This window comes from Festucalex cinctus, chromosome 16, assembly GCF_051991245.1.
Source record: "Festucalex cinctus isolate MCC-2025b chromosome 16, RoL_Fcin_1.0, whole genome shotgun sequence".
Lineage (NCBI taxonomy): Eukaryota > Metazoa > Chordata > Actinopteri > Syngnathiformes > Syngnathidae > Festucalex > Festucalex cinctus.
In genome coordinates, this window is record NC_135426.1 from 10,531,970 (window position 1) to 10,556,482 (window position 24,513).

At 38.6% G+C, this 24,513-nt stretch overlaps 1 protein-coding gene across 8 annotated transcripts in view; it reads left to right on the plus strand.

Annotated features, from left to right (window-relative positions):
* Positions 1-24,513, plus strand: part of pcloa (piccolo presynaptic cytomatrix protein a) — a 47,657-nt gene that overhangs the window by 15,660 nt on the left and 7,484 nt on the right. For 4 of the 8 annotated variants that reach the window (XM_077500771.1, XM_077500772.1, XM_077500766.1 and 1 more), the window contains exons 3-10: positions 82-1,595; positions 2,018-4,088; positions 5,599-5,841; positions 19,791-19,916; positions 22,077-22,185; positions 22,274-22,338; positions 22,404-22,591; positions 22,681-22,731. In XM_077500771.1, the coding sequence (XP_077356897.1) occupies positions 82-1,595; positions 2,018-4,088; positions 5,599-5,841; positions 19,791-19,916; positions 22,077-22,185; positions 22,274-22,338; positions 22,404-22,591; positions 22,681-22,731 (4,367 nt within the window). Of the gene's footprint in view, positions 1-81; positions 1,596-2,017; positions 4,089-5,075; positions 5,124-5,598; positions 5,842-19,790; positions 19,917-22,076; positions 22,186-22,273; positions 22,339-22,403; positions 22,592-22,680; positions 22,732-24,513 lie in introns of all 8 variants that reach the window. The other 4 variants (XM_077500770.1, XM_077500764.1, XM_077500765.1 and 1 more) reach the window with 2 other exon arrangements.

The window sequence follows — 24,513 nt, forward strand, 5'->3', positions numbered from 1 at the left end:
AAATGGCTCACTGTTGTACATTTACTTCATTGACTGTATCATATGAGCTCAATTGATTTTTTTCTTTCATGTTTTTCACAGGTGATGCTGTGGACTACTCTAAGAAAGGGGCATACGCGGGAATGACAATCCCTCCTTATTCCCAAGCGAGAGTAACAAGTGCTGTTGGCACTCTGTTTGGTACAAGTAGTGTGCTGAGATCATCCAATGGGGTGGTTTATTCCTCTGTTGCTGCACCAATTCCATCTACTTATGCAATAACAACCCAACCAGGATCCATATTTTGTACGTCATACAACACTCAGTCCAGTATGCATACCAGTGACACCATGCCATCGTTGTCAGACATCCAGAATTTGCCACTGATACGATCCCACAGTTTCCTGTCTACTGTCTCGGTTACAACAGCAGATGAGCGAGCTGACATCCCTCTCAACCTGGAGTTATCCAAAGAGGACACTTCTGGTAATGCTGTCACCACAGCGACCACTTCTTTATCCCTTGACTACACAGATGAATCTCTTGAGGCAATAGCCGCCTCCCTGGAGGCTCTTTCCTCACCTATGGTCCCAGGGGATGGCCAATATCAGGCAGAGCGTGAAAGGCTCGAAATGGAAAAACTCAAACAGCAGCGCCTCGCCGAGGAGCTGGAATGGGAGCGTCAGGAGATTCAACGTTTTCGCGAGCAAGAGCAGCTGCTGGTCCAAAAGGAATTGGAGGAGCTACAGGTCATGAAGCAACAAATTTTGACGCAGCAAGAAGAGGAAAGGCAAGCTCACCTCATGATGCAAAAGGAAACCTACGCTCAGCAACAGCAGCAGCTCGAGCAAATTCAGAGACTCCAAGAGCAGCTCCGCATGCAACTGGAAGAGCAAAAGCTTCGTCAGATGTATCCAGGTGGGGAGATGCTCGGGAATGGCATCCAAGAGGCAATTGTTTTGGGCCCTGATGGCACCGTGCTTTCACGGAAGATCACAGATAGTGGTTGCCAAACAGACGAAGAGGACGAGACGGTCAGCAAAGCTTACACTGCGGGTAGAAAAAAGAAAAGCATCAAAAAGAGTGTTGACAGTTGTGTGCAGACAGATGATGAAGATCAAGAGGAGTGGGAAGCTCAGAGAAGCCGACAGAATCGGCCACGCACCGCACGAGGGGACAGGGGAGGGCACGCAGACATGTCTCTGCAAGCGCACACTGAGATATCTATACAAACGGACACCGACGGAAACATCAGAATGGACACGAGAATGGAACTGTCTGACTCGGAAAGAACCTCGCCAAAGAAACGACCCTCGCCCTTGGAGATCGCCATGTCTCCCCACCTCAAAGCTGAGTCCTCCACACTTCAAGCACCCCCTAAATCTCCTAATGTGCTCTATTCTCCCTTGTCACCCTGTATTTCCCCAAGCAAATCACTTGAATTTGTATCTTATGATAAGTCATTGGGTGATAAAAGCCCTCAAAAGCTCAGGGGAAGCCCGGATCCAGGAAGTCCGAAGGGAACGAAGCCCATGCAGAGATCGATGTCGGACCCCAAACCTATCAGTCCGGGTGGAGAGGAAAGGGCAACATCTGGCACCCAGTATGGTGATACTGTAAGTACACCATTATTACTATAGCGATGGTAGTTGAGTCTTTCACTCTAACCACTTGGCATTTCTCATGTAATATGCTAAATGTTACAAGCCTGAGTTATTCACACTATAGCTTTTTAGATTGTGGTGAACCTGTCCTCTTCTTGAAAGTCAAATCTATGCTTCAGTAACTCACCATTGGCTACCTCATACATACAGTACATCAAAGAATACGCTGAATTTGCAGGAGCATATTCAGGAGGGAAATCCTTCTTGTGAATAAATTACTGCTCTTTACACTGCGTTCAGACTTCAAAGTACAGTTTTGACAATATATATATATATATATATATATATATATATATATATATATATATATATATATATATATATGTATATATATATATATATATATGATGACTTTTTTTTTTTTTTTTTTTCAGGGTAAGGGCTCCGATGGAACACCCACTGGCACTCAAAAGAAGGTCAAGAGGACTCTGCCCAATCCCCCATCAGAAGATGAGTCATCAGCCAGTGGACAGACCACATACAGCACTGGTTCTGCTCGACGGAGAATGTGCCGCAATTCTAACATGGCGCGCGCCAAGATCCTCCAAGACATAGATCGTGAGCTCGATTTAGTGGAGCGGGAGTCATCCAAACTGCGCAAAAGGCAGGCGGAGCTTGACGAGGAGGAGAAGGAGATCGACGCCAAGCTGAGGTACTTGGAGATGGGTATTAATCGGAGGAAAGGCGCCCTTCTGAAGGAGAGGGAGAAGAGAGAGCGGGCTTATTTACAGGGTGTGGCTGAAGACAGAGATTATATGTCGGACAGTGAGGTTAGTAACATCCGAGAGACTAGAGGTGACCATGGTGATGGTGAGGATGAGGAAATAGAAAGCCATGGTCTGGAACGTCCCAGGACAGCTCCTCAATCAGAACTGGATGACTTTGTCCCACCTCAAACTAAACATGAATATGGAAAATACTCTCAGTACCAGTACCCTGAAAGCCAATACCAGCAGTCCCTCTATCAGACCCCCCAGTCTTACCAGTCTCATTCTATATACTCCTCTGTCCCTTCGCTCACCAGCTCCCAACAGCAAAGTTACCAGCAGATGCTCCTGTTACAGCAGAAAGCTGCCAGGCAAGCTGCTCTCCTCTCCGAACTGGATGCCACGAAATATGATGTCATTAGCCGCCAGCCCGATCCCACATCGTCGCCCTTCCTCGGTGTGAAATATGATAAATATGGCAATCACCTCGACCTCAGAGCCTTGGATGTGGGAAGTATAGCAGGTAGTCCCATGTCAGCCGTCTCTGATTCCTACTACTCGGATATAGATCACCACACACCTCGGAGTTACCTGCTCTTGGAAGATGCGGCTGAGCTAGCTAAGAGCTCCACTGGTTTGTCATCGTCATACAGTCTTGCTGAGAGAGAGCTAGCCAAAGCAGAGAAGCTTCTCCAACGCAGCGCTGCTGATCTAGGATCCACTGACTTCCTCGGATCCACCTCCAGACTGCATACGTATGGAAAAACCCCTGATGAAGATGATCCAATGGAGGAACCCTACGAGCTGAAGCTCTTAAAGCAGCAGCTCAAGCAGGAGTTTAGGAGAAGCACGGGTGGGACAGAAAGCTTAGACCCCCTGACAGGCCTCTCCCAGCACTACTATACGCCGAGTTCCAGCATCTCCAGTTACTCCCAAAGGCACTACCCAAAGTCAGACAAGTACAGCATCAGTCGGCTGACTCTCGAGAAGCAGGCAGCAAAACAACTGCCGGCATCAATGTTATACCAAAAACATAAGACTCCACTGCTGGAGCCCAAGATCTCCTCCAAGTACTCCTCAATTACAGAAAGCAGGGGATTGGACATGGACTATACGAGCTATTTGGGGTCTTCCAGCGGCTCCCCACGATCCAGCCGGCTCATGCAGGACGAGATTACCTTTGGCCTTCGTAAGAATATTGCAGAGCAGCAAAAATACTTGGGGTCCACCTTGGGGGCAAACCTGGCTGGTTCGCTAAACCTGGGCCAGAGCTTGGGATTGGACTCCGCTTACCCAAGCGGAAGTCGCTCAAGACCGTCATCCAGGCCTACATCTTGCTATGGCTTAGACCTGTCAATCAAAAGAGACCCTTCCAGCTCCTCGTTGAGGCTCAAAGGTGACGGCGAAGCTTCCGCAGACGGGCCCGGCTTCCAAGCCCCGTCCGGTCGCACTAAACCCACCAGCCTCCCCATTGTGCAAAGCGGCCGTGGGAGAATCCCCATCGTGGCCCAGAACTCTGAGGAAGAAAGTCCACTGAGCCCTGTGGGGCAGCCGATGGGCATGGCCCGTGCCTCAGCGGGGCCTCTGCCGCCCATCTCGGCCGACTCTCGGGACCAGTTTGGTTCCTGCCTGTCCTTACAGGACTCGCAGCAGCAGCAGCACATCAGGGAGGAACCAAGCAGGGGTAGGGCTTATGTGCTGATGGATGATCTTCAGGGAACCATGTCAGATAGCGAAGGTAAAAAATGCTACCAGCGTGTTCGTATCTTTCTGTTCTTATTTACAAGATTTACTCTTGCATGTGTTGGCTGCCACTAAATCGGCATCTATTTATTTGTTGCTTCTTCTTCGTGGTGCCACTCTAATGAAAATGTTGCACATCTTGTTCTCTGTCTTACAAGGCAGGCTTGAATGTATGATTTGATTCATGCCTGTGCTTTTGTCTCTACTTCCAATATTACGTAACGTGTTGGCATAACTTAGTGTGACTGTGTGGGAGGCGTCATCCTCAAATAGTGATCTAACAATTTTTGCACACTTTGTCGAGGGATGCTCGTCTTTATCTTTTTGACACTTAAATGAAATCTTTGACATTGTAGGAAGATTTTCATAGTCCCTTTTTTGAGGCATAAAAATCTAAAGCTAATCCCTCAGCATTCTGTTTCCCGCCATTAAACTGGCAAGTGCCTCCCACATCTTGGAAATTCTTCACAATATTGGTTCACGTTAGGAATTTTAACACATCTGTTTTACAAATAATGTAGTCATTGTATACTTTATAAACACATCCATCCAAAAGGTACCACATTCTTAAACAAATAGAATCATGAATCATTGCCATAAATTGTTAGAAAAATGTGCTGGATTGTTTGTGTCTTTTAAATGCATGTCTGTTTGAAGCACTAGTAAATATTAAACTTTTTGCATGTCTCTGTGAATAATTGCATGCATGTGTCTTGTACTTTGTGTGCATTTGAAGTTTTATCATTTTATGGGGTGTTTCTAAAATGTGTTTACGTCCTCATAATCTTACAGTCTATGCTTAATACCACTGGATAAAATGTAATAGGGAAAAATACCAATGCACGAGCCGCTTTGTTGAAGCATATGTGTATCTGGTCACACTCCCAGGTCTTAGTTTTCATGATTGCATCATAAGGACATATTGATCAATTTGCTATGGATCCCGCCATTTTGCCGTGTAACTCGTTTGCCTTGATTGCAGCCCTAAGTGAGTCCCTGATGCCTTTGAACAGAGACCATTCAGCCAAGGGTAGAGTATTAGTTCATGAACTATAACGTATTAACTCACACAAGTCAACTGCACAATCACCCACATGATATGATGGTTAAATGTTGGGAAGGTTTCAAAATGTACTTATTATATGGAGGCACATACATGACATGATTTTGGCCATATTGTAAACAAAGTGTATGCCCAACATTTACAGTCATAGATAAAAATAACACGATAACGCATACTCATAATTAACAATACTGACTATCAAACTACATTCCGATGACCAACTTCATTTAATACTACCAGTGGGGAAAAAAAAAAACCCTGTCGCTTTCCATTGAATTCTACATTAAACAAAAACATGAATAACTCAACATGGACGCTGGCCTCATTCACAAGCTGACATTCCCTTCCCATGAATAGCATGCATTTATTTGAGGAAAGTCCTTATTTATGTGACACGCGGGGCAAGCGTTCTTAGACTGCCTCTACTTGTTTGTTGCCGAAGCCTACCACCTGAGAAGAGAGGAGACCGACTGGTTCGACAAACCCAGAGATGGACGCTCGGAGAATGGACACGACAAGAGACAGGTAGGCGACGCCCCAAAAAAGCCAGTTGTATTCCTTTTTATCTGTATGAAGAGAATTCATTTGATTATTATGTATGGGCCACAGGGTAAAGGTCCATATTACCCCTTCCCTCACCTCAGGGTCAAGCTGAAGAGAGATCCCAAAGACCGCAGTGTGTCAGGTAAAAAATAGCACTGTATAAATGAAAAACTCTTTGCTAAATAAGGTCTAATACTATTTTTTGTGCTACCTGCAAAGTGTCATATTACCTCAGTCAGGTCACCTATCAGCCTTATTAAATTTTGGGATCAAATTAGTACGACTAAATTGGTATATGATACTGGTCACTTCTCTACCAGTCATGATTTCAGGCAATGGGTCATCTGATCCAAGCCAGAACCCTCAGGATTCCTAACAACTATCCCGATCAAGATGGACAAAACTAACTAGCTCCTCTTGGTTGCCTCTTGCATGATTGTCAATACTCCAGGCAACTGTTCTTTAGTTCCAACTGAGAAAGAACCTTGTTTGCAGTCTATTGATTGAATGATCCTCAAACCGGAACTAGGTTGGGATCAGTTTGACAAATGCGCCACATGCCTTTTTTGGACTCCCATCTTATAAACAAACTGGCAAGCGTTTCCACCCGTCATTATCCTTTGTCAGTCCATTTAAAGCATGAAGCAGACATTTCATTTCCTGGCATCAGAGAGAATATTACAAGGCCGCTTCTGTCAAAATTTGATGGATGACATTCTTAATTAGATTAGGGGGGTCATGTGTGGGTCATGACCCCTCCCTAATGAAGATTAATGACCCTTTAATGACTTCCAGATGTCATATAATGAGGGTTAATGACCTTTAATGACTTCCTGATGTCATTTAATGAAGATTAATGACCCCTAATGACTTCCTGATGTCATTTAATGAAGATTAATGACCCTTTAATGACTTCCAGATGTCATATAATGAGGGTTAATGACCTTTAATGATTTCCAGATGTCATTTAATGAGGGTTAATGACCTTTAATGACTTCCGGATGTCGTTTAATGAGGATGAATGACCTTTAATGACTTCCGGATGACGTTTAATGAAGATGAATGACCTTTAATGACTTCCAGGTGTTATATAATGAAGATGAATGACCCTTAATGACTTCCTGATGTAATTTAATGAAGATTAATGACCCCTTAATGAAGAGGGATGATGTGTAGGTGGTGTTCCTACCTGTTTTTGCAGATATCATGGCTGACCCGGGTTCAAATGCTAATTGTTTGGTTAACTTCCGGATCCGGTGCACGCCCCCTAGATTGAGTGAATAATAATGAGATTGAATGACGTGATCGGAGGGAGTAGTTTAGTATGGGTAAAACCGCCGGGGGGAAAAGTACTAGCCATTTCTATTATGGTGAAGGGGGAAAAGTATGCGCAAACACGGCTCAAAAATTGTATTTTAGAGGTTGTAAAACAAGAAGTATAAGGTAAGGTTAAACTGTGATACGCTGGTTGGTATTATGAAATTAAAAAACATGAAGTTATACATTATATGTAAAAATGTTGTAAGAGTCGTTCGTGACTGCTGGGGTTGAATCTGAAAATAAACGGATAAAACTATATAATTTCCCCTTACTGATATAGTTACTATCTGACATTTTTGTTCAATATTTCTGTGAGTAGGGGGAAGCATATGCAGTCAAAGATTCATGGGGAGGTCAAATGTATGTCTGTGCTTGTGTGTGCGTACGCGCATGTATGGCTGCATGGGGGTCAAAGAAGTGTGAGGACAGACGGGCGGCTGAAGAAGTGTGAGGTTAGACGGTGGCTATAATGTTGTTAGTTTGAAAAGACAACGCTTCCTAAAATATATTACAAAAATATGCATCTACTTAGATCTGATTCTATTTATAATGATAATTTTATGTAGAAATTGGTGAAAAGCCATCATCAGCGATAGTCTCCTTACCCCTGCGAGGACAGGGGTTGCTGGTCATAAAATTAAATTAGGCTGAAGAAGAACGGATACGCAGCTAATTGTGAGGGGCCATTTTTGGTCTGAGAAAGGCGATTGTTCAACATTCCTGTGAGTAGGGGGGAAGCAGAGGCAGTCAAAGATTCACGGGGAGGTCAAATGTATGTCTGAGGGGCCTGTGTATGCGTGTGTGCGTTTGCATGAGAGCTGAACAGTGTAAGATTAAACGGTAACTGTAATGTTGGTTTTCAAGAAGACATTTCCAAAACTGCTTCTTTAAAAAAACATCTACACAGATATCCATTTATGATAGTTTTATGCAGCAACCGATAGTTGAAACATCCTAGCTAACATTTTCTCAAGGATTTGAAAAGTGGTGACAAGTGAAAGCTAATTAAGCTTACCTATAGGCGTAACGGTGTGTGGCTTTGAGTCCATCACATACATGGTCTGCATAGAGCATATATGCGTAGCAGCGAGGTATGCGTAGCAGAAAGGGGAGATGTCCCTACACTCGTGAGAATTTTCTGAGGCTTGTTGGAGACACTAGGACTCTGTCACAGTTTGAGTGTGTGTGTTTCAATGACCATAATTGTTGGGGGGCTGGTGGATATGAGCGAGGGGGTTGGTTAGACGTCTGCCAGCGTGCTCTCCTTGGGATATTTTCTCAAATACTAAAACCCAAATGCCAGTCCTCTGAACCGAATGACCAGTTGTCTAAACACATTGAATAAATGTAACCCCTCATTTTCCAATGCCATAAAAACATTTTACATGAAGACACAATTCACAAATTGCTCTCATGCGATACAAAATGTTTACCACAAGTCAACAAAATTTGAACACAACGGACTTAACTGGCGTTCACACAACAACTCAAAAATTGAATACACTTGTTGCTAATGATGTGACCACACCTATAACCATCTTATTACAGTCTTTCTCAATTGCTAATACACATTTCTTGAAACCTGTACCCATTTTCTCAAAACCTTAAACACAAACACAAAAATTCAAACAATTTTCACAAAAGCCGTGACTTTTCACTTCAAAACCTATTATCCGGTATTCAAATCCGAACAATATATTCAGATCATACACACAGTAAGTCAAAATATATTCACCATGAGAGCATTTGTTAGACACGACATAAAATAATCTAACACAGAGCATCCAGGGTAGGTAGTCAACAGAGGTTTATTTTACATACATCAATAAACATAGTTTTTGGCACTAGACAAATTACTAACCAAGTTAAAATTATGGTGAATTCAAATGAAATAGAAAGGGTGTATGAAAATAAATTCCTTGGAGTAGTTATTGATGATAAATTATGTTGGAAGCCACATGTAGAAAATGTTAAAAGGAAAATGTCAAAAATCATCGGGATACTCTATAAAACTAAGGATGTCCTGAACATGAACTCATTATATATATTATATAGTTCATTATTATTACCATATTTGACCTATTGTGTGGAAATCTGGGGGACTGCATATAAAACAAACACTAACTCTGTTTTCAATTTGCAAAAAAGAGCCATAAGGATTATTAATCGTTCAAAATATACAGAATCAACACATCCATTATTTATCAAATTAAATACAATGACATTTTATGACTTGGTTGAGTTTAAAATAGCACAAATAATGTACAAAGTATATAACAATCTACTCTGCTATATTACTCAGACATTGTTTGAAATTAGACACAGTCCTTATGATATAAGGGGTACAAGTGTGTACAAAAAACCCAAAAGAAGAACAAATATTAAGCAAAGGTGTGTTTCTGTAAAAGGTGTTAATTTGTGGAATAATCTGGGAATTGACTTGAAAAGATGTGACTCACTTGTTGAGTTAAAAAAAAAACGTTTAAATGCAAAGTTAAAAAAAAATTACTTTTGTCAAATAAGAGCATGAAAATTGTATATAATGAGTATGAGTATATGATTTATAAATGTATTATGGTATATGTTTAGGAATTTCATGTATATATGTTGCTGGATAATGCACGCATCATTTTATTTTTAAAAATATTAACCTAGTATTGTATCAATAATGAAATAAGTTTAAATGTATAATGTATGAGGGGTAGGACTAAATAAGTTAACTTCTTCCTACTCCCTTTTGAACATGTAAACTATGATGAGTTTGTTTTTTGTTTTTTCTTTTCTTCTTTTCTTTTTTAACTTTTGTTTCTCTGCTGTTTGTTTTTATGTTCAATAATTCAATCAAAAAACGTGATAGAGTCAAAATGGGTACTTTTAACAAAAAAAACATGCATTAGTCTTAGGGCAAAATAATTTAGGAATAGTGTGAAATGTGTTTAAGTTTTATCCAAAAAGAGTGGATGAGTTTTGAGAATTGGGTCTAAGCCTGAACCGTGTGTAAGGTTTGGTCAAAAAAGTGTTTCATTCCAGAAATTAGTCTCGGAAACTGAGAATTTGCTTCATCGAACGGGGTTTGGTGTTTTAGCAACTGATAAAAACTGTTAAGTTAAAAGCGGACATGACAATACAATAACCACACATAACAAAATCAGAACAACCCTATCTCAATTGTAAATAATACATTCAAATATTCACACCAACTTCTAGGCCGTGGGGTGAACCCCCAAAAAGTGCCTAGAAAATGAGTTTCGCTCCACTGTCTGGGCACTACTTGTTCAATGCATTTTTTGATAGATAATACCCTTCTGAACTTTGGGTTAAATGTTCACCCAATGTTTTCCTGCCCCAATTTTGTTACAAGCCAGAAATGCATATATAGGTAAATAACAAAAAACGAAAATCTTGTGCTACAGTTTTTGGTTGTAAAACGTCTTACATTAAATTTGGCAACAGAAAATCATTCCCAGATGTTATAAATACATGTACCTAACATCAGAAACAAGTATTGGTGGTTTGGTGCAATCATGTGAATTTAGATAATTAAATATATTAAATTTGTGCCAAAAAAACAAAAAACGCTTCAACTAGAAGTGAAACCAGCACACAGATGTTACATTTAGCTATGTTTATGTTTCATATATGAAAACAATTCACAACCTATTACGTAATGAAAGGTACACAAGAAGCAGCATACATCGGCCAAAAATACTACCATGCACCACAAACCTGGAACAAGGCAAAATGGACTAGATGGAAATAGATGCATTCAGAGCCCAGATTATTATAACATATAGAATATTTATTAAAGTATCAGATTGTGTCATCACAGCATGTCATTTATACCCCCCGTCCCCTACCCAAAAAATATTAATAAAAAAAAATAATAATAATAAAATAAAAATCAAATGTGCATTCACAATAAAACCTTTGGAACTTCATTGGAACAGCTCTCTTTTTTTGGCAGACCAATTTAACAAAGGTCTGTGTTGTGGAAAAATGGAATACAGACATTTTGATTTTTGCTTGAAAAGTGTTAAAATGGAGAGTTAACATCTTGATAATGAAACAAACAAAATGGCAGATTTTACATAGATTTTACAGCCCTGCACTGTAAAGTGTCCTCGTATGCCCTGTCATTTTCCAACCTGATGTTGTACCAGCCATGTGTTAGTGTCACTTTCTTGGCTTACATCAGTAGACTCAGTAGTTGATGTATCTGATGAGTGAGGTACCCTGTCTAAAAGTTTGTCAGTTGTTGATAATGTCTCTACAAAAACCATTTCAGAGTTGTTGCTGGAAAGGGGTGTGAAAAACCAGCTGGGGGAAATCACACCTCAATCTTCGTTTCAGTATTTGCTGCCTGAAATAGAAAATTGAAGGGAAAGATGAGCACAAGATACACATATTCACATCACATTAGGGCTGCTCTATTATGGAAAAAAATAATCATCACAATTATTTTGGTAATAATTGAAATCAAGATTATTCTAAACAATTATATTTTGTTCAAATCAAGAAAATATTTCAACATTTGAAAATAAGACAATCACAATCATATGAAACTATAATTATGTAAGTTGCTTTTGGATCCAACAAAATTTTTATTATATTATTATTATTATTATTATTATTATTATGACGTTAGCAAAAATTTGAAGTTGGGGTGCAGTGTGTGTGTGTGTGTGCAGTAAGCTAGTTTTGACATGGGTGTGTGGTAAAATAACTCGTGTGGGCGTGCCACAACTCAAAATTAGTATTATTAGTGCTGCAGCTATCGAATATTTTGGTATTTGGATATCCTACTGAAAATTCTAGTGAATAATCGTATATTTGGATAGAAATACAAATATACCTATAGGCCTATATACTTTCTTGGTCAAAGAACAATTATAAATACAGAAGACAAAAAAAACACATTTGCATGTAATAATTAACAACCAACTGGTTTTCATTTTTAGAGAATCAATTGTATTTATTTATTTATTTTTAACTTAAATTGAGCTTGTCAGAAAACTATTTTTCTCTGAAACAGTGAGATTTTAGACAAATCTCTCCCCATAGATTTCATAAATGTGTTTCAATGTGAAGATTTATATGTTACCTGTAGTCTGAAGCATCAAGATCCCCGTGTTTATTAACACTGTTCACAAACCCCTTAGCTTGTCCATTCTCATCACATCTTTGTCAACTATAATCCTTTGACGGATTACTTGTTCACAAAAAGAATTTGTAGCTCTCAGCATTGGGTTGTCTAAAACACACACACACTCACTTAATATGTGCAGAGTCATGCTTTCTAATTAATGCTGTCTCGAAATGTAAACAGAATACAAGTGACATATTGCTGACCAATGCTTTACTTTTGAAATGTGTAATTTTAGCAAAGTGACAATGAAATAGTGCAATGTAACAACTCACATTTGTTCGTCCCTGGTTGCTGTTTCTGTTTCTGTTGACTTTAAGAACCTTGTGTAATCTCTGAAACAAAACTGCACCTCCATTGTGACACAGTCTTTTGTCTTGAATATGCAGAAGAATGGAACAGTCTTTCTTCATCTCAGCGGCCTGCAGCAACCAACCCGCTTTTAGACAAAAAAGAATTACATTATAAGTGTTATTGTCACATCACCTCCTTACAGTATATGCACATCACAGATTTAAGTAAAGTAAAGTGTTTGTTGAGGTTGATGAGAGAGAGTTTGGGGAAAAGGGAGTGTGTAGCTGTGACTCTATTATGACTCTGATGGGCACAGGTAACTCGAGTTTGGTAACAACTGTTGGATTCACTCGATAAATCATTCAGCAGCTCGCGTTTTTAATAAACTATAGCCTTAAAACTTAACATAGCAAAAAATTATTTTCAACCCTATACTAAATATCGGTCACATTAATAACAGAAATGGGCACGCGTGTGTGTAGCACATACCTGCTGACAATGTTTCTGCTTTGGCGAGATGATCCCTCTTCCGTGTGCCTTCCAATCACAGACGAGTCTACTTTGAAATTTATTTTTACAAATGATGCAGATGGCTGGAAGAACGGGGCCAGCCCAAACTCTCTCTCATCAACCTCAACAAACACTTTACTTTACTTAAATCTGTGATGTGCATATACTGTAAAGAGGTGATGTGACAATAACACTTATAATGTAATTCTTTTTTGTCTAAAAGCGGGTTGGTTGCTGCAGGCCGCTGAGATGAAGAAAGACTGTTCCATTCTTCTGCATATTCAAGACAAAAGACTGTGTCACAATGGAGGTGCAGTTTTGTTTCAGAGATTACACAAGGTTCTTAAAGTCAACAGAAACAGAAACAGCAACCAGGGACGAACAAATGTGAGTTGTTACATTGCACTATTTCATTGTCACTTTGCTAAAATTACACATTTCAAAAGTAAAGCATTGGTCAGCAATATGTCACTTGTATTCTGTTTACATTTCGAGACAGCATTAATTAGAAAGCATGACTCTGCACATATTAAGTGAGTGTGTGTGTGTTTTAGACAACCCAATGCTGAGAGCTACAAATTCTTTTTGTGAACAAGTAATCCGTCAAAGGATTATAGTTGACAAAGATGTGATGAGAATGGACAAGCTAAGGGGTTTGTGAACAGTGTTAATAAACACGGGGATCTTGATGCTTCAGACTACAGGTAACATATAAATCTTCACATTGAAACACATTTATGAAATCTATGGGGAGAGATTTGTCTAAAATCTCACTGTTTCAGAGAAAAATAGTTTTCTGACAAGCTCAATTTAAGTTAAAAATAAATAAATAAATACAATTGATTCTCTAAAAATGAAAACCAGTTGGTTGTTAATTATTACATGCAAATGTGTTTTTTTTGTCTTCTGTATTTATAATTGTTCTTTGACCAAGAAAGTATATAGGCCTATAGGTATATTTGTATTTCTATCCAAATATACGATTATTCACTAGAATTTTCAGTAGGATATCCAAATACCAAAATATTCGATAGCTGCAGCACTAATAATACTAATTTTGAGTTGTGGCACGCCCACACGAGTTATTTTACCACACACCCATGTCAAAACTAGCTTACTGCACACACACACACACACTGCACCCCAACTTCAAATTTTTGCTAACGTCATAATAATAATAATAATAATAATAATAATATAATAAAAATTTTGTTGGATCCAAAAGCAACTTACATAATTATAGTTTCATATGATTGTGATTGTCTTATTTTCAAATGTTGAAATATTTTCTTGATTTGAACAAAATATAATTGTTTAGAATAATCTTGATTTCAATTATTACCAAAATAATTGTGATGATTATTTTTTTCCATAATAGAGCAGCCCTAATGTGATGTGAATATGTGTATCTTGTGCTCATCTTTCCCTTCAATTTTCTATTTCAGGCAGCAAATACTGAAACGAAGATTGAGGTGTGATTTCCCCCAGCTGGTTTTTCACACCCCTTTCCAGCAACAACTCTGAAATGGTTTTTGTAGAGACATTATCAACAACTGACAAACTTTTAGACAGGGTACCTCACTCATCAGATACATCAACTACTGAGTCTACTGATGTAAGCCAAGAAAGTGACACTAACACATGGCTGGTACAACATCAGGTTGGAAAATGACAGGGCATACGAGGACACTTTACAGTGCAGGGCTGTAAAATCTATGTAAAATCTGCCATTTTGTTTGTTTCATTATCAAGATGTTAACTCTCCATTTTAACACTTTTCAAGCAAAAATCAAAATGTCTGTATTCCATTTTTCCACAACACAGACCTTTGTTAAATTGGTCTGCCAAAAAAAGAGAGCTGTTCCAATGAAGTTCCAAAGGTTTTATTGTGAATGCACATTTGATTTTTATTTTATTATTATTATTTTTTTTTATTAATATTTTTTGGGTAGGGGACGGGGGGTATAAATGACATGCTGTGATGACACAATCTGATACTTTAATAAATATTCTATATGTTATAATAATCTGGGCTCTGAATGCATCTATTTCCATCTAGTCCATTTTGCCTTGTTCCAGGTTTGTGGTGCATGGTAGTATTTTTGGCCGATGTATGCTGCTTCTTGTGTACCTTTCATTACGTAATAGGTTGTGAATTGTTTTCATATATGAAACATAAACATAGCTAAATGTAACATCTGTGTGCTGGTTTCACTTCTAGTTGAAGCGTTTTTTGTTTTTTTGGCACAAATTTAATATATTTAATTATCTAAATTCACATGATTGCACCAAACCACCAATACTTGTTTCTGATGTTAGGTACATGTATTTATAACATCTGGGAATGATTTTCTGTTGCCAAATTTAATGTAAGACGTTTTACAACCAAAAACTGTAGCACAAGATTTTCGTTTTTTGTTATTTACCTATATATGCATTTCTGGCTTGTAACAAAATTGGGGCAGGAAAACATTGGGTGAACATTTAACCCAAAGTTCAGAAGGGTATTATCTATCAAAAAATGCATTGAACAAGTAGTGCCCAGACAGTGGAGCGAAACTCATTTTCTAGGCACTTTTTGGGGGTTCACCCCACGGCCTAGAAGTTGGTGTGAATATTTGAATGTATTATTTACAATTGAGATAGGGTTGTTCTGATTTTGTTATGTGTGGTTATTGTATTGTCATGTCCGCTTTTAACTTAACAGTTTTTATCAGTTGCTAAAACACCAAACCCCGTTCGATGAAGCAAATTCTCAGTTTCCGAGACTAATTTCTGGAATGAAACACTTTTTTGACCAAACCTTACACACGGTTCAGGCTTAGACCCAATTCTCAAAACTCATCCACTCTTTTTGGATAAAACTTAAACACATTTCACACTATTCCTAAATTATTTTGCCCTAAGACTAATGCATGTTTTTTTTGTTAAAAGTACCCATTTTGACTCTATCACGTTTTTTGATTGAATTATTGAACATAAAAACAAACAGCAGAGAAACAAAAGTTAAAAAAGAAAAGAAGAAAAGAAAAAACAAAAAACAAACTCATCATAGTTTACATGTTCAAAAGGGAGTAGGAAGAAGTTAACTTATTTAGTCCTACCCCTCATACATTATACATTTAAACTTATTTCATTATTGATACAATACTAGGTTAATATTTTTAAAAATAAAATGATGCGTGCATTATCCAGCAACATATATACATGAAATTCCTAAACATATACCATAATACATTTATAAATCATATACTCATACTCATTATATACAATTTTCATGCTCTTATTTGACAAAAGTAATTTTTTTTTAACTTTGCATTTAAACGTTTTTTTTTTAACTCAACAAGTGAGTCACATCTTTTCAAGTCAATTCCCAGATTATTCCACAAATTAACACCTTTTACAGAAACACACCTTTGCTTAATATTTGTTCTTGTTTTGGGTTTTTTGTACACACTTGTACCCCTTATATCATAAGGACTGTGTCTAATTTCAAACAATGTCTGAGTAATATAGCAGAGTAGATTGTTATATACTTTGTACATTATTTGTGCTATTTTAAACTCAACCAAGTCATAAAATGTCATTGTATTTAATTTGATAAATAATGGATGTGTTGATTCTGTATATTTTGAACGATTAATAATCCTTATGGCTCTTTTTTGCAAATTGAAAACAGAGTTAGTGTTTGTTTTATATGCAGTCCCCCAGATTTCCACACAATAGGTCAAATATGGTAATAATAATGAACTATATAATATATATAATGAGTTCATGTTCAGGACATCCTTAGTTTTATAGAGTATCCCGATGATTTTTGACATTTTCCTTTTAACATTTTCTACATGTGGCTTCCAACATAATTTATCATCAATAACTACTCCAAGGAATTTATTTTCATACACCCTTTCTATTTCATTTGAATTCACCATAATTTTAACTTGGTTAGTAATTTGTCTAGTGCCAAAAACTATGTTTATTGATGTATGTAAAATAAACCTCTGTTGACTACCTACCCTGGATGCTCTGTGTTAGATTATTTTATGTCGTGTCTAACAAATGCTCTCATGGTGAATATATTTTGACTTACTGTGTGTATGATCTGAATATATTGTTCGGATTTGAATACCGGATAATAGGTTTTGAAGTGAAAAGTCACGGCTTTTGTGAAAATTGTTTGAATTTTTGTGTTTGTGTTTAAGGTTTTGAGAAAATGGGTACAGGTTTCAAGAAATGTGTATTAGCAATTGAGAAAGACTGTAATAAGATGGTTATAGGTGTGGTCACATCATTAGCAACAAGTGTATTCAATTTTTGAGTTGTTGTGTGAACGCCAGTTAAGTCCGTTGTGTTCAAATATTGTTGACTTGTGGTAAACATTTTGTATCGCATGAGAGCAATTTGTGAATTGTGTCTTCATGTAAAATGGTTTCATGGTATTGGAAAATGAGGGGTTACATTTATTCAATGTGTTTAGACAACTGGTCATTCGGTTCAGAGGACTGGCATTTGGGTTTTAGTATTTGAGAAAATATCCCAAGGAGAGCACGCTGGCAGACGTCTAACCAACCCCCTCGCTCATATCCACCAGCCCCCCAACAATTATGGTCATTGAAACACACACACTCAAACTGTGACAGAGTCCTAGTGTCTCCAACAAGCCTCAGAAAATTCTCACGAGTGTAGGGACATCTCCCCTTTCTGCTGCGCATACCTCGCTGCTACGCATATATGCTCTATGCAGAGCATGTATGTGATGGACTCAAAGCCACACACCGTTACGCCTATAGGTAAGCTTAATTAGTTTTCACTTGTCACCACTTTTCAAATCCTTGAGAAAATGTTAGCTAGGATGTTTCAACTATCGGTTGCTGCATAAAACTATCATAAATGGATATCTGTGTAGATGTTTTTTTAAAGAAGCAGTTTTGGAAATGTCTTCTTGAAAACCAACATTACAGTTACCGTTTAATCTTACACTGTTCAGCTCTCATGCAAACGCACACACGCATACACAGGCCCCTCAGACATACATTTGACCTCCCCGTGAATCTTTGACTGCCTCTGCTTCCCCCTACTCACAGGAATATTGAACAATCGCCTTTCTCAGACCAAAAATGGCCCCTCGCAATTAGCTGCGTATCCGTTCTTCTTCAGCCTAATTTAATTTTATGACCAGCAACCCCTGTCCTCGCAGGGGTAAGGAGACTATCGCTGATGATGGCTTTTCACCAATTTCTACATAAAATTATCATTATAAATAGAATCAGATCTAAGTAGATGCATATTTTTGTAATATATTTTAGGAAGCGTTGTCTTTTCAAACTAACAACATTATAGCCACCGTCTAACCTCACACTTCTTCAGCCGCCCGTCTGTCCTCACACTTCTTTGACCCCCATGCAGCCATACATGCGCGTACGCAGACACAAGCACAGACATACATTTGACCTCCCCATGAATCTTTGACTGCATATGCTTCCCCCTACTCACAGAAATATTGAACAAAAATGTCAGATAGTAACTATATCAGTAAGGGGAAATTATATAGTTTTATCCGTTTATTTTCAGATTCAACCCCAGCAGTCACGAACGACTCTTACAACATTTTTACATATAATGTATAACTTCATGTTTTTTAATTTCATAATACCAACCAGCGTATCACAGTTTAACCTTACCTTATACTTCTTGTTTTACAACCTCTAAAATACAATCTTTGAGCCGTGTTTGCGCATACTTTTCCCCCTTCACCATAATAGAAATGGCTAGTACTTTTCCCCCCGGCGGTTTTACCCATACTAAACTACTCCCTCCGATCACGTCATTCAATCTCATTATTATTCATTATTCACTCAATCTAGGGGGGCGTGCGCCGGATCCGGAAGTTAACCAAACAATTAGCATTTGAACCCGGGTCAGCCATGATATCTGCAAAAACAGGTAGGAACACCACCTACACATCATCCATCTTCATTAAGGGGTCATTAATCTTCATTAAATGACATCAGGAAGTCATTAAGGGTCATTCATCTTCATTATATAACACCTGGAAGTCATTAAAGGTCATTCATCTTCATTAAACGACATCCGGAAGTCATTAAAGGTCATTCATCTTCATTATATAACACCTGGAAGTCATTAAAGGTCATTCATCTTCATTAAACGACATCCGGAAGTCATTAAAGGTCATTCATCTTCATTATACGACATCCGGAAGTCATTAAAGGTCATTCATCCTCATTAAACGACATCCGGAAGTCATTAAAGGTCATTACCCCTCATTAAATGACATCTGGAAGTCATTAAAGGTCATTAACCCTCATTAAATGACATCTGGAAGTCATTAAAGGGTCATTAATCTTCATTAAATGACATCTGGAAGCCATTAAAGGTCATTAATCTTCATTAAATGACATCAGGAAGTCATTAGGGGTCATTAATCTTCATTAAATGACATCAGGAAGTCATTAAGGGTCATTAACCCTCATTAAATGACTTCAGGAAGTCATTAAGGGTCATTAACCCTCATTATATGACATCTGGAAGTCATTAAAGGGTCATTAATCTTCATTAGGGAGGGGTCATGACCCACACATGACCCCCCTAATCTAATTAAGAATGTCATCCATCAAATTTTGACAGAAGCGGCCTTGTAATATTCTCTCTGGCATCCCTTTCCGTTTGGCTCCATTCCACACCCGGCAGCCATTGCCATGCTCAAAATGGCGCAGGGCCTCACACTCACCGTTATGTAATTAACACATGGATCATTGGAGAGAGGTTTTGTGCTCGTGTATGTGACATTTTTCCGTGTTTGCTAGGGAACGGACTGGGTATCCGTGTTGTCGGCGGGAAGGAGGTGCCTGGTGGTAACGGAGAGATAGGAGCATACGTTGCCAAAGTGCTACCTGGTGGAGCCGCGGAACAAACAGGGAAGATCTTGGAAGGTGAGCGCCTTGTGTCCCATCATTCTCACTCGAAATAAACCAGGGGTGGGCAACATATGAGCCCTGGGCCACATACTGTGTTCTGTTCTATACCAGAACCTAACCAGTATTTTTATTACGGTGGCTGAAACGCAGAACAGTGCTCATTTATGGTTTGTCTGCAAGATGATCCCGCCCTTTGTTGTGACAGAAAAGTCACCTGACCAAAATCTCCAGTCAGGGTCAAAGTCCTGTCGTATTTTGTGCATTCATTAGTAGTCTATAAATAATATAAAGTGTAAATAAAATGTATTTATTAATGTTTGTATGTACTTCTTTATTCATTTATCGAATTAAATACATGGTTAATTTATTATACAGTACATAATGAAAACAAAAAAAAATGTTCAAATGAACAATGTTATTGTTTGACTTTAACTTGTCAAATCAAATGGTTAATTATTTATTGAAAATACATTTATGAATAAACAATTTTATTGTTTCGATGTATTCATTTATCAAGAGTTTTAGATATCCAGTTAAATCTTTGATTTATGAAATTATTGGTGGACTATAAATGAATTACATACCAAAAAAAACAAAACAAAAAAAAACAATGAGGTCTGTTCACTCTTTTTTAGACCGTTACCAATCGAGCATAGACCAAACCCGTACTGAAATCTTGAGTAGTTACCAACACCATTATCAAATACCAATACCAAAATAATTTTAGAAAAAGACATATATCCCATATAGCATTTTCCCTTCAAATTGTATGAAATATGTCACTTTTATATTCTCACGATTTGTAATTTTTCGTAAAAACAAGAGGGCACTTGACATTGGTATTAGCCACCATTGCCAGGTATTTGCCCGACAAGTGAAACCTACTATCAGCACTTGCCAATCCTACACAACCCCAACCCCCCCCACATCTTGGGCTCCCCCCCTTGGGAACAAAGGTTTGCTCACCCCTGCCTGAAACAGTTGCTACCTACCTTTAACACACAAATATTGAAATTAATAATAATAATTACAGGAGCCGTCGCCATCATGGGATGAACTGCAGCTTGGTACATTAAAAGCAGCAATCATTGATTCCGTACAACGGCAGTTTGGGAGCAGTTAACCCCTTCTAGCACCTCCTTTTCCGTCCATCCATCTGCTCACGAACGGCTTTTTATGTCAACTCGGGGTCAGAGTGTGTCGGGACTTTCTGAGGCGGTCACCACCTCTGATATATGGCCGTGGAGAATGACACTGGGTTACTTTGAAGCTTCTATTGTGGGCCATCCATCTGGGCTAACTCTTGGGATTTGACACCATAACATATCATTTTGTCCTCATTCATTAGACAAAACTCATTCAAGCTGCTAATTCAAGGTGCGACTGTCGTGGTTTTATTGCTATCGTCATCAAATGTGCGAGGAGGAACTCTCAAGCGCTGCGAAAATGGCAAAATGCAAGTGACAAAGTGGTTAATTTGTGTGCAATACATGCAGTGCGACGCAAGCAGAGGACACTGCTGATGAGCTGCTTCAGGCCCTGTAAGTCTTGACAGCCTGCCTTTGGCGTGCCCTGCTGTGTGAACAACACAGCAGCACTGGGTTTGTGTTTTTGCTGCTGTGGGTTTGGGTTGTTTCATATCTAACCAAAATTAAACGTGTTCTTGTTCTTTGCCTGCTGAGGTATGTGTTTTTACGTGGCGGTTTTTGTGTAAATAATGTTCTCTCCGCAGGTCATTTGAATTCTTCATTACTTTATATTTTTTTCCAGTTTTTGCAGTGTGTCTATTTTCTCCCTCAAGAATGTGGTGAAAACGTATGGAGGACCAAAACTGCCAAAATTCGAAATAAATAAATGTCTAAATAAATAAATAAATAAATAAATGACTAAAAGTGAAAATAAAAATCAATATAAAAAAAATATAATTTGAAAATTATATCTAAAAAAATAAATATAAAGGAATAAATCCGTTTTTATTTTCACTTTTAGTCATTTATTTATTTAGTTAGTTAGTCATTTATTTATCTATTTTTTTGTCATTTATTTATTTATTTATTTAGTCATTTATTTATTTATTTAGTCATTTATTTAGTTTGAAATAAATAAACGACTAAATAAATAGATAAATAAATGACTAAATAAATAGATAAATAAATATGTCTCTTGTCCAAAAAGGAATGCAAGTCTTAGAGTGGAACGGCATCCTGCTGACGGGAAAAACCTACGAAGAGGTGCAAGGGCTTGTCGGCCACTCGTGTAGCGAGGCAGAATTGTGCGTCAGGCTGTGAGTACAACCTCAAATTTCACATTAAAGGGTTTTGTTTTGTCATTTTTTGTTGCTGTTCTAAGCTTTGGTCTTCTTTTCTTCGCAGAGATCTCAACATGTTGGCAGAATCGGAAGGTTCCGAGCGCCTGGACTTCCATGAGCCAAGCAAAAGTAAGCTGCTGGAGTCAGTAATGCAGTGAAATAAATCTAGATGCCTAACTTTGAAATCCCTTCAGACGACAGGCCTCCCAGGTCTCCGGGCGTGGACCCCAAGCAGCTGGCGGCCGAGCTGCAGAAGGTGTCCCAGCAGCAGGCCCCGTCCTCCACCGCCTCCTCCGCCAGCCTCACGGCGACCGCCTCGGCCATCTCCAGCCCCGCCCAGCCGGGCTCGCCGTCGGTCAGCAAGAAACGGCACAGCGGCAAGGCGGGTTCACATGTCAATGCCCGACCACGCTTTTTTTTTTTTTTTAATCTCTCTTCCTGCATGCCTTAACACCTTTTCTTCCCTTCCAGGCCGCAGATGGAAGCAAGACCCCGTCACACCCAATCACTGGTGACATACAGGTCAGTCATGTCTGGTTACTTTCAGACCTAGCGACTACAATCTCTGTCAAAGTTCCTTTGAAATTGTCTTTCTTCAGCCCGTTTAGCAGATGTGGTGCCAGGATTTTTTGTCTCTGGCTTATGTGTTTATAAAGTATTTCTATTTTTTTTGTCAGTAAAAGCACAATATACGACAAAGCATGCTCGATATAAAAAGCGTTTATCTGAATATGGACATATATTACAAATGAGCACAGTAGCATTTTTCACCAAATGCGCAAGTGAATGAAAGATTCCCCCCACACCTCCCAAGTAGGGCTGGGTATCGATTCAGATTTCCAAAATCGATTCGATTCGATTCAGAAGGGCCCGATTCGATTCGTTATTTGAAGGAAAAACACTCCCCGATGTTGATGCTAACTTCCTGTTAGCATTTGCTAACTTCCTGTTTGCGCTACGCTAGCGATGTTTTAAAAACAAAGCATGTTTTGTACAGTGGATGTAATTCTTAACATTGTGTATTTAGTTTTACAGTTAACTCTGACTGCGGCGTCATTAAACAGCTTAAAGAACGCTTCGTGACAACAGAATAACATTCGCTACACATGTGCTAGTTACTAATGCTACGCAAGCAAAATGGTGCATTCAGGGAACTTTCATAGTGTCGGAAACTTCGGCTTTCTTTGATAATATTTTAAGGGGAAAATAAATCAACCATTTAGCTCAATTGGCCGAATGTTTTGGCCGATGTTTGAAGGCCAATAATCGGCCGATTATAATCCGTGCCCGATTAATCGGTCTTGGCACATTAATTTGCGGGGTAAAAAAAAATGTATTAAAAGTATCGATTCATGGTTTTATGAATCGATATTGGGCTATGAAAAGGAATATAGATTCGATATCGATATATCGATACTTTAGACCCAGCCCTACTCCCAAGCACACACTGGGTACAGCTGCGTATCGGACCAGGTAATCGCACCCCCTAGCACTGGTGGACACCGTTTAGGCAGCTGAACAAGTTGGGCCTGAAATGAACTTTAATATAACATCAATATGTAGGCAGAAGAACAAGTTTGGTCTTAATTCAACATAGAATAGCATAGCATAGCATAGCATAGCATAGCATAGCATAGCATAGCATAACATAACATAACATAACATAGCATAACATAGCATAGCATAGCATAGCATAGCATAGCATAGCATAGCATAGCATAACATAACATAACATTTCAAGTGTTGCTGCAAATGTTCAATCTATCCAAATGAGTCCAAACCTTTTGAAGCTGAAGGCGTTTTCCTGGATATTGATTAATGTGAAGGACGAGAAATACTGGTTGGTCAAATTACCATCAATAATGTTGAGTGCATGTTATTTTTTAATTATTGTATGAATTTATGTGAACATACTGATCATGTTCAGGATTTACTCCCAATAATATTTTATTTCTATGAATCTCTACCTGTGTTTACATTTTCAAAGATGACTTCTACAACATTCCTAGAAAATTGCATTGTCTCTTGACTGGTGAGATATTTTTAAAACAGACCCACGGGCTACTTGTGTGGTCCTTGAGAGCTACCTGATGCCCGCAGGCACCACCATATCTGTGACCCCCTGTTTAAATATTCTTGTACTGGCCCATTCAGGCAGCCGAATTCATTGTAAAGCCTTTTGGTTACTGTGATTGTTTCAAGATTTAGCAATGTGATACAAACGTAGCTATATCGTGGTAAAAAGGTGTTATCTTGCACAGGCCCATTTAGGCGGCAAATCCTGACAGCCATCATTATCTTTGA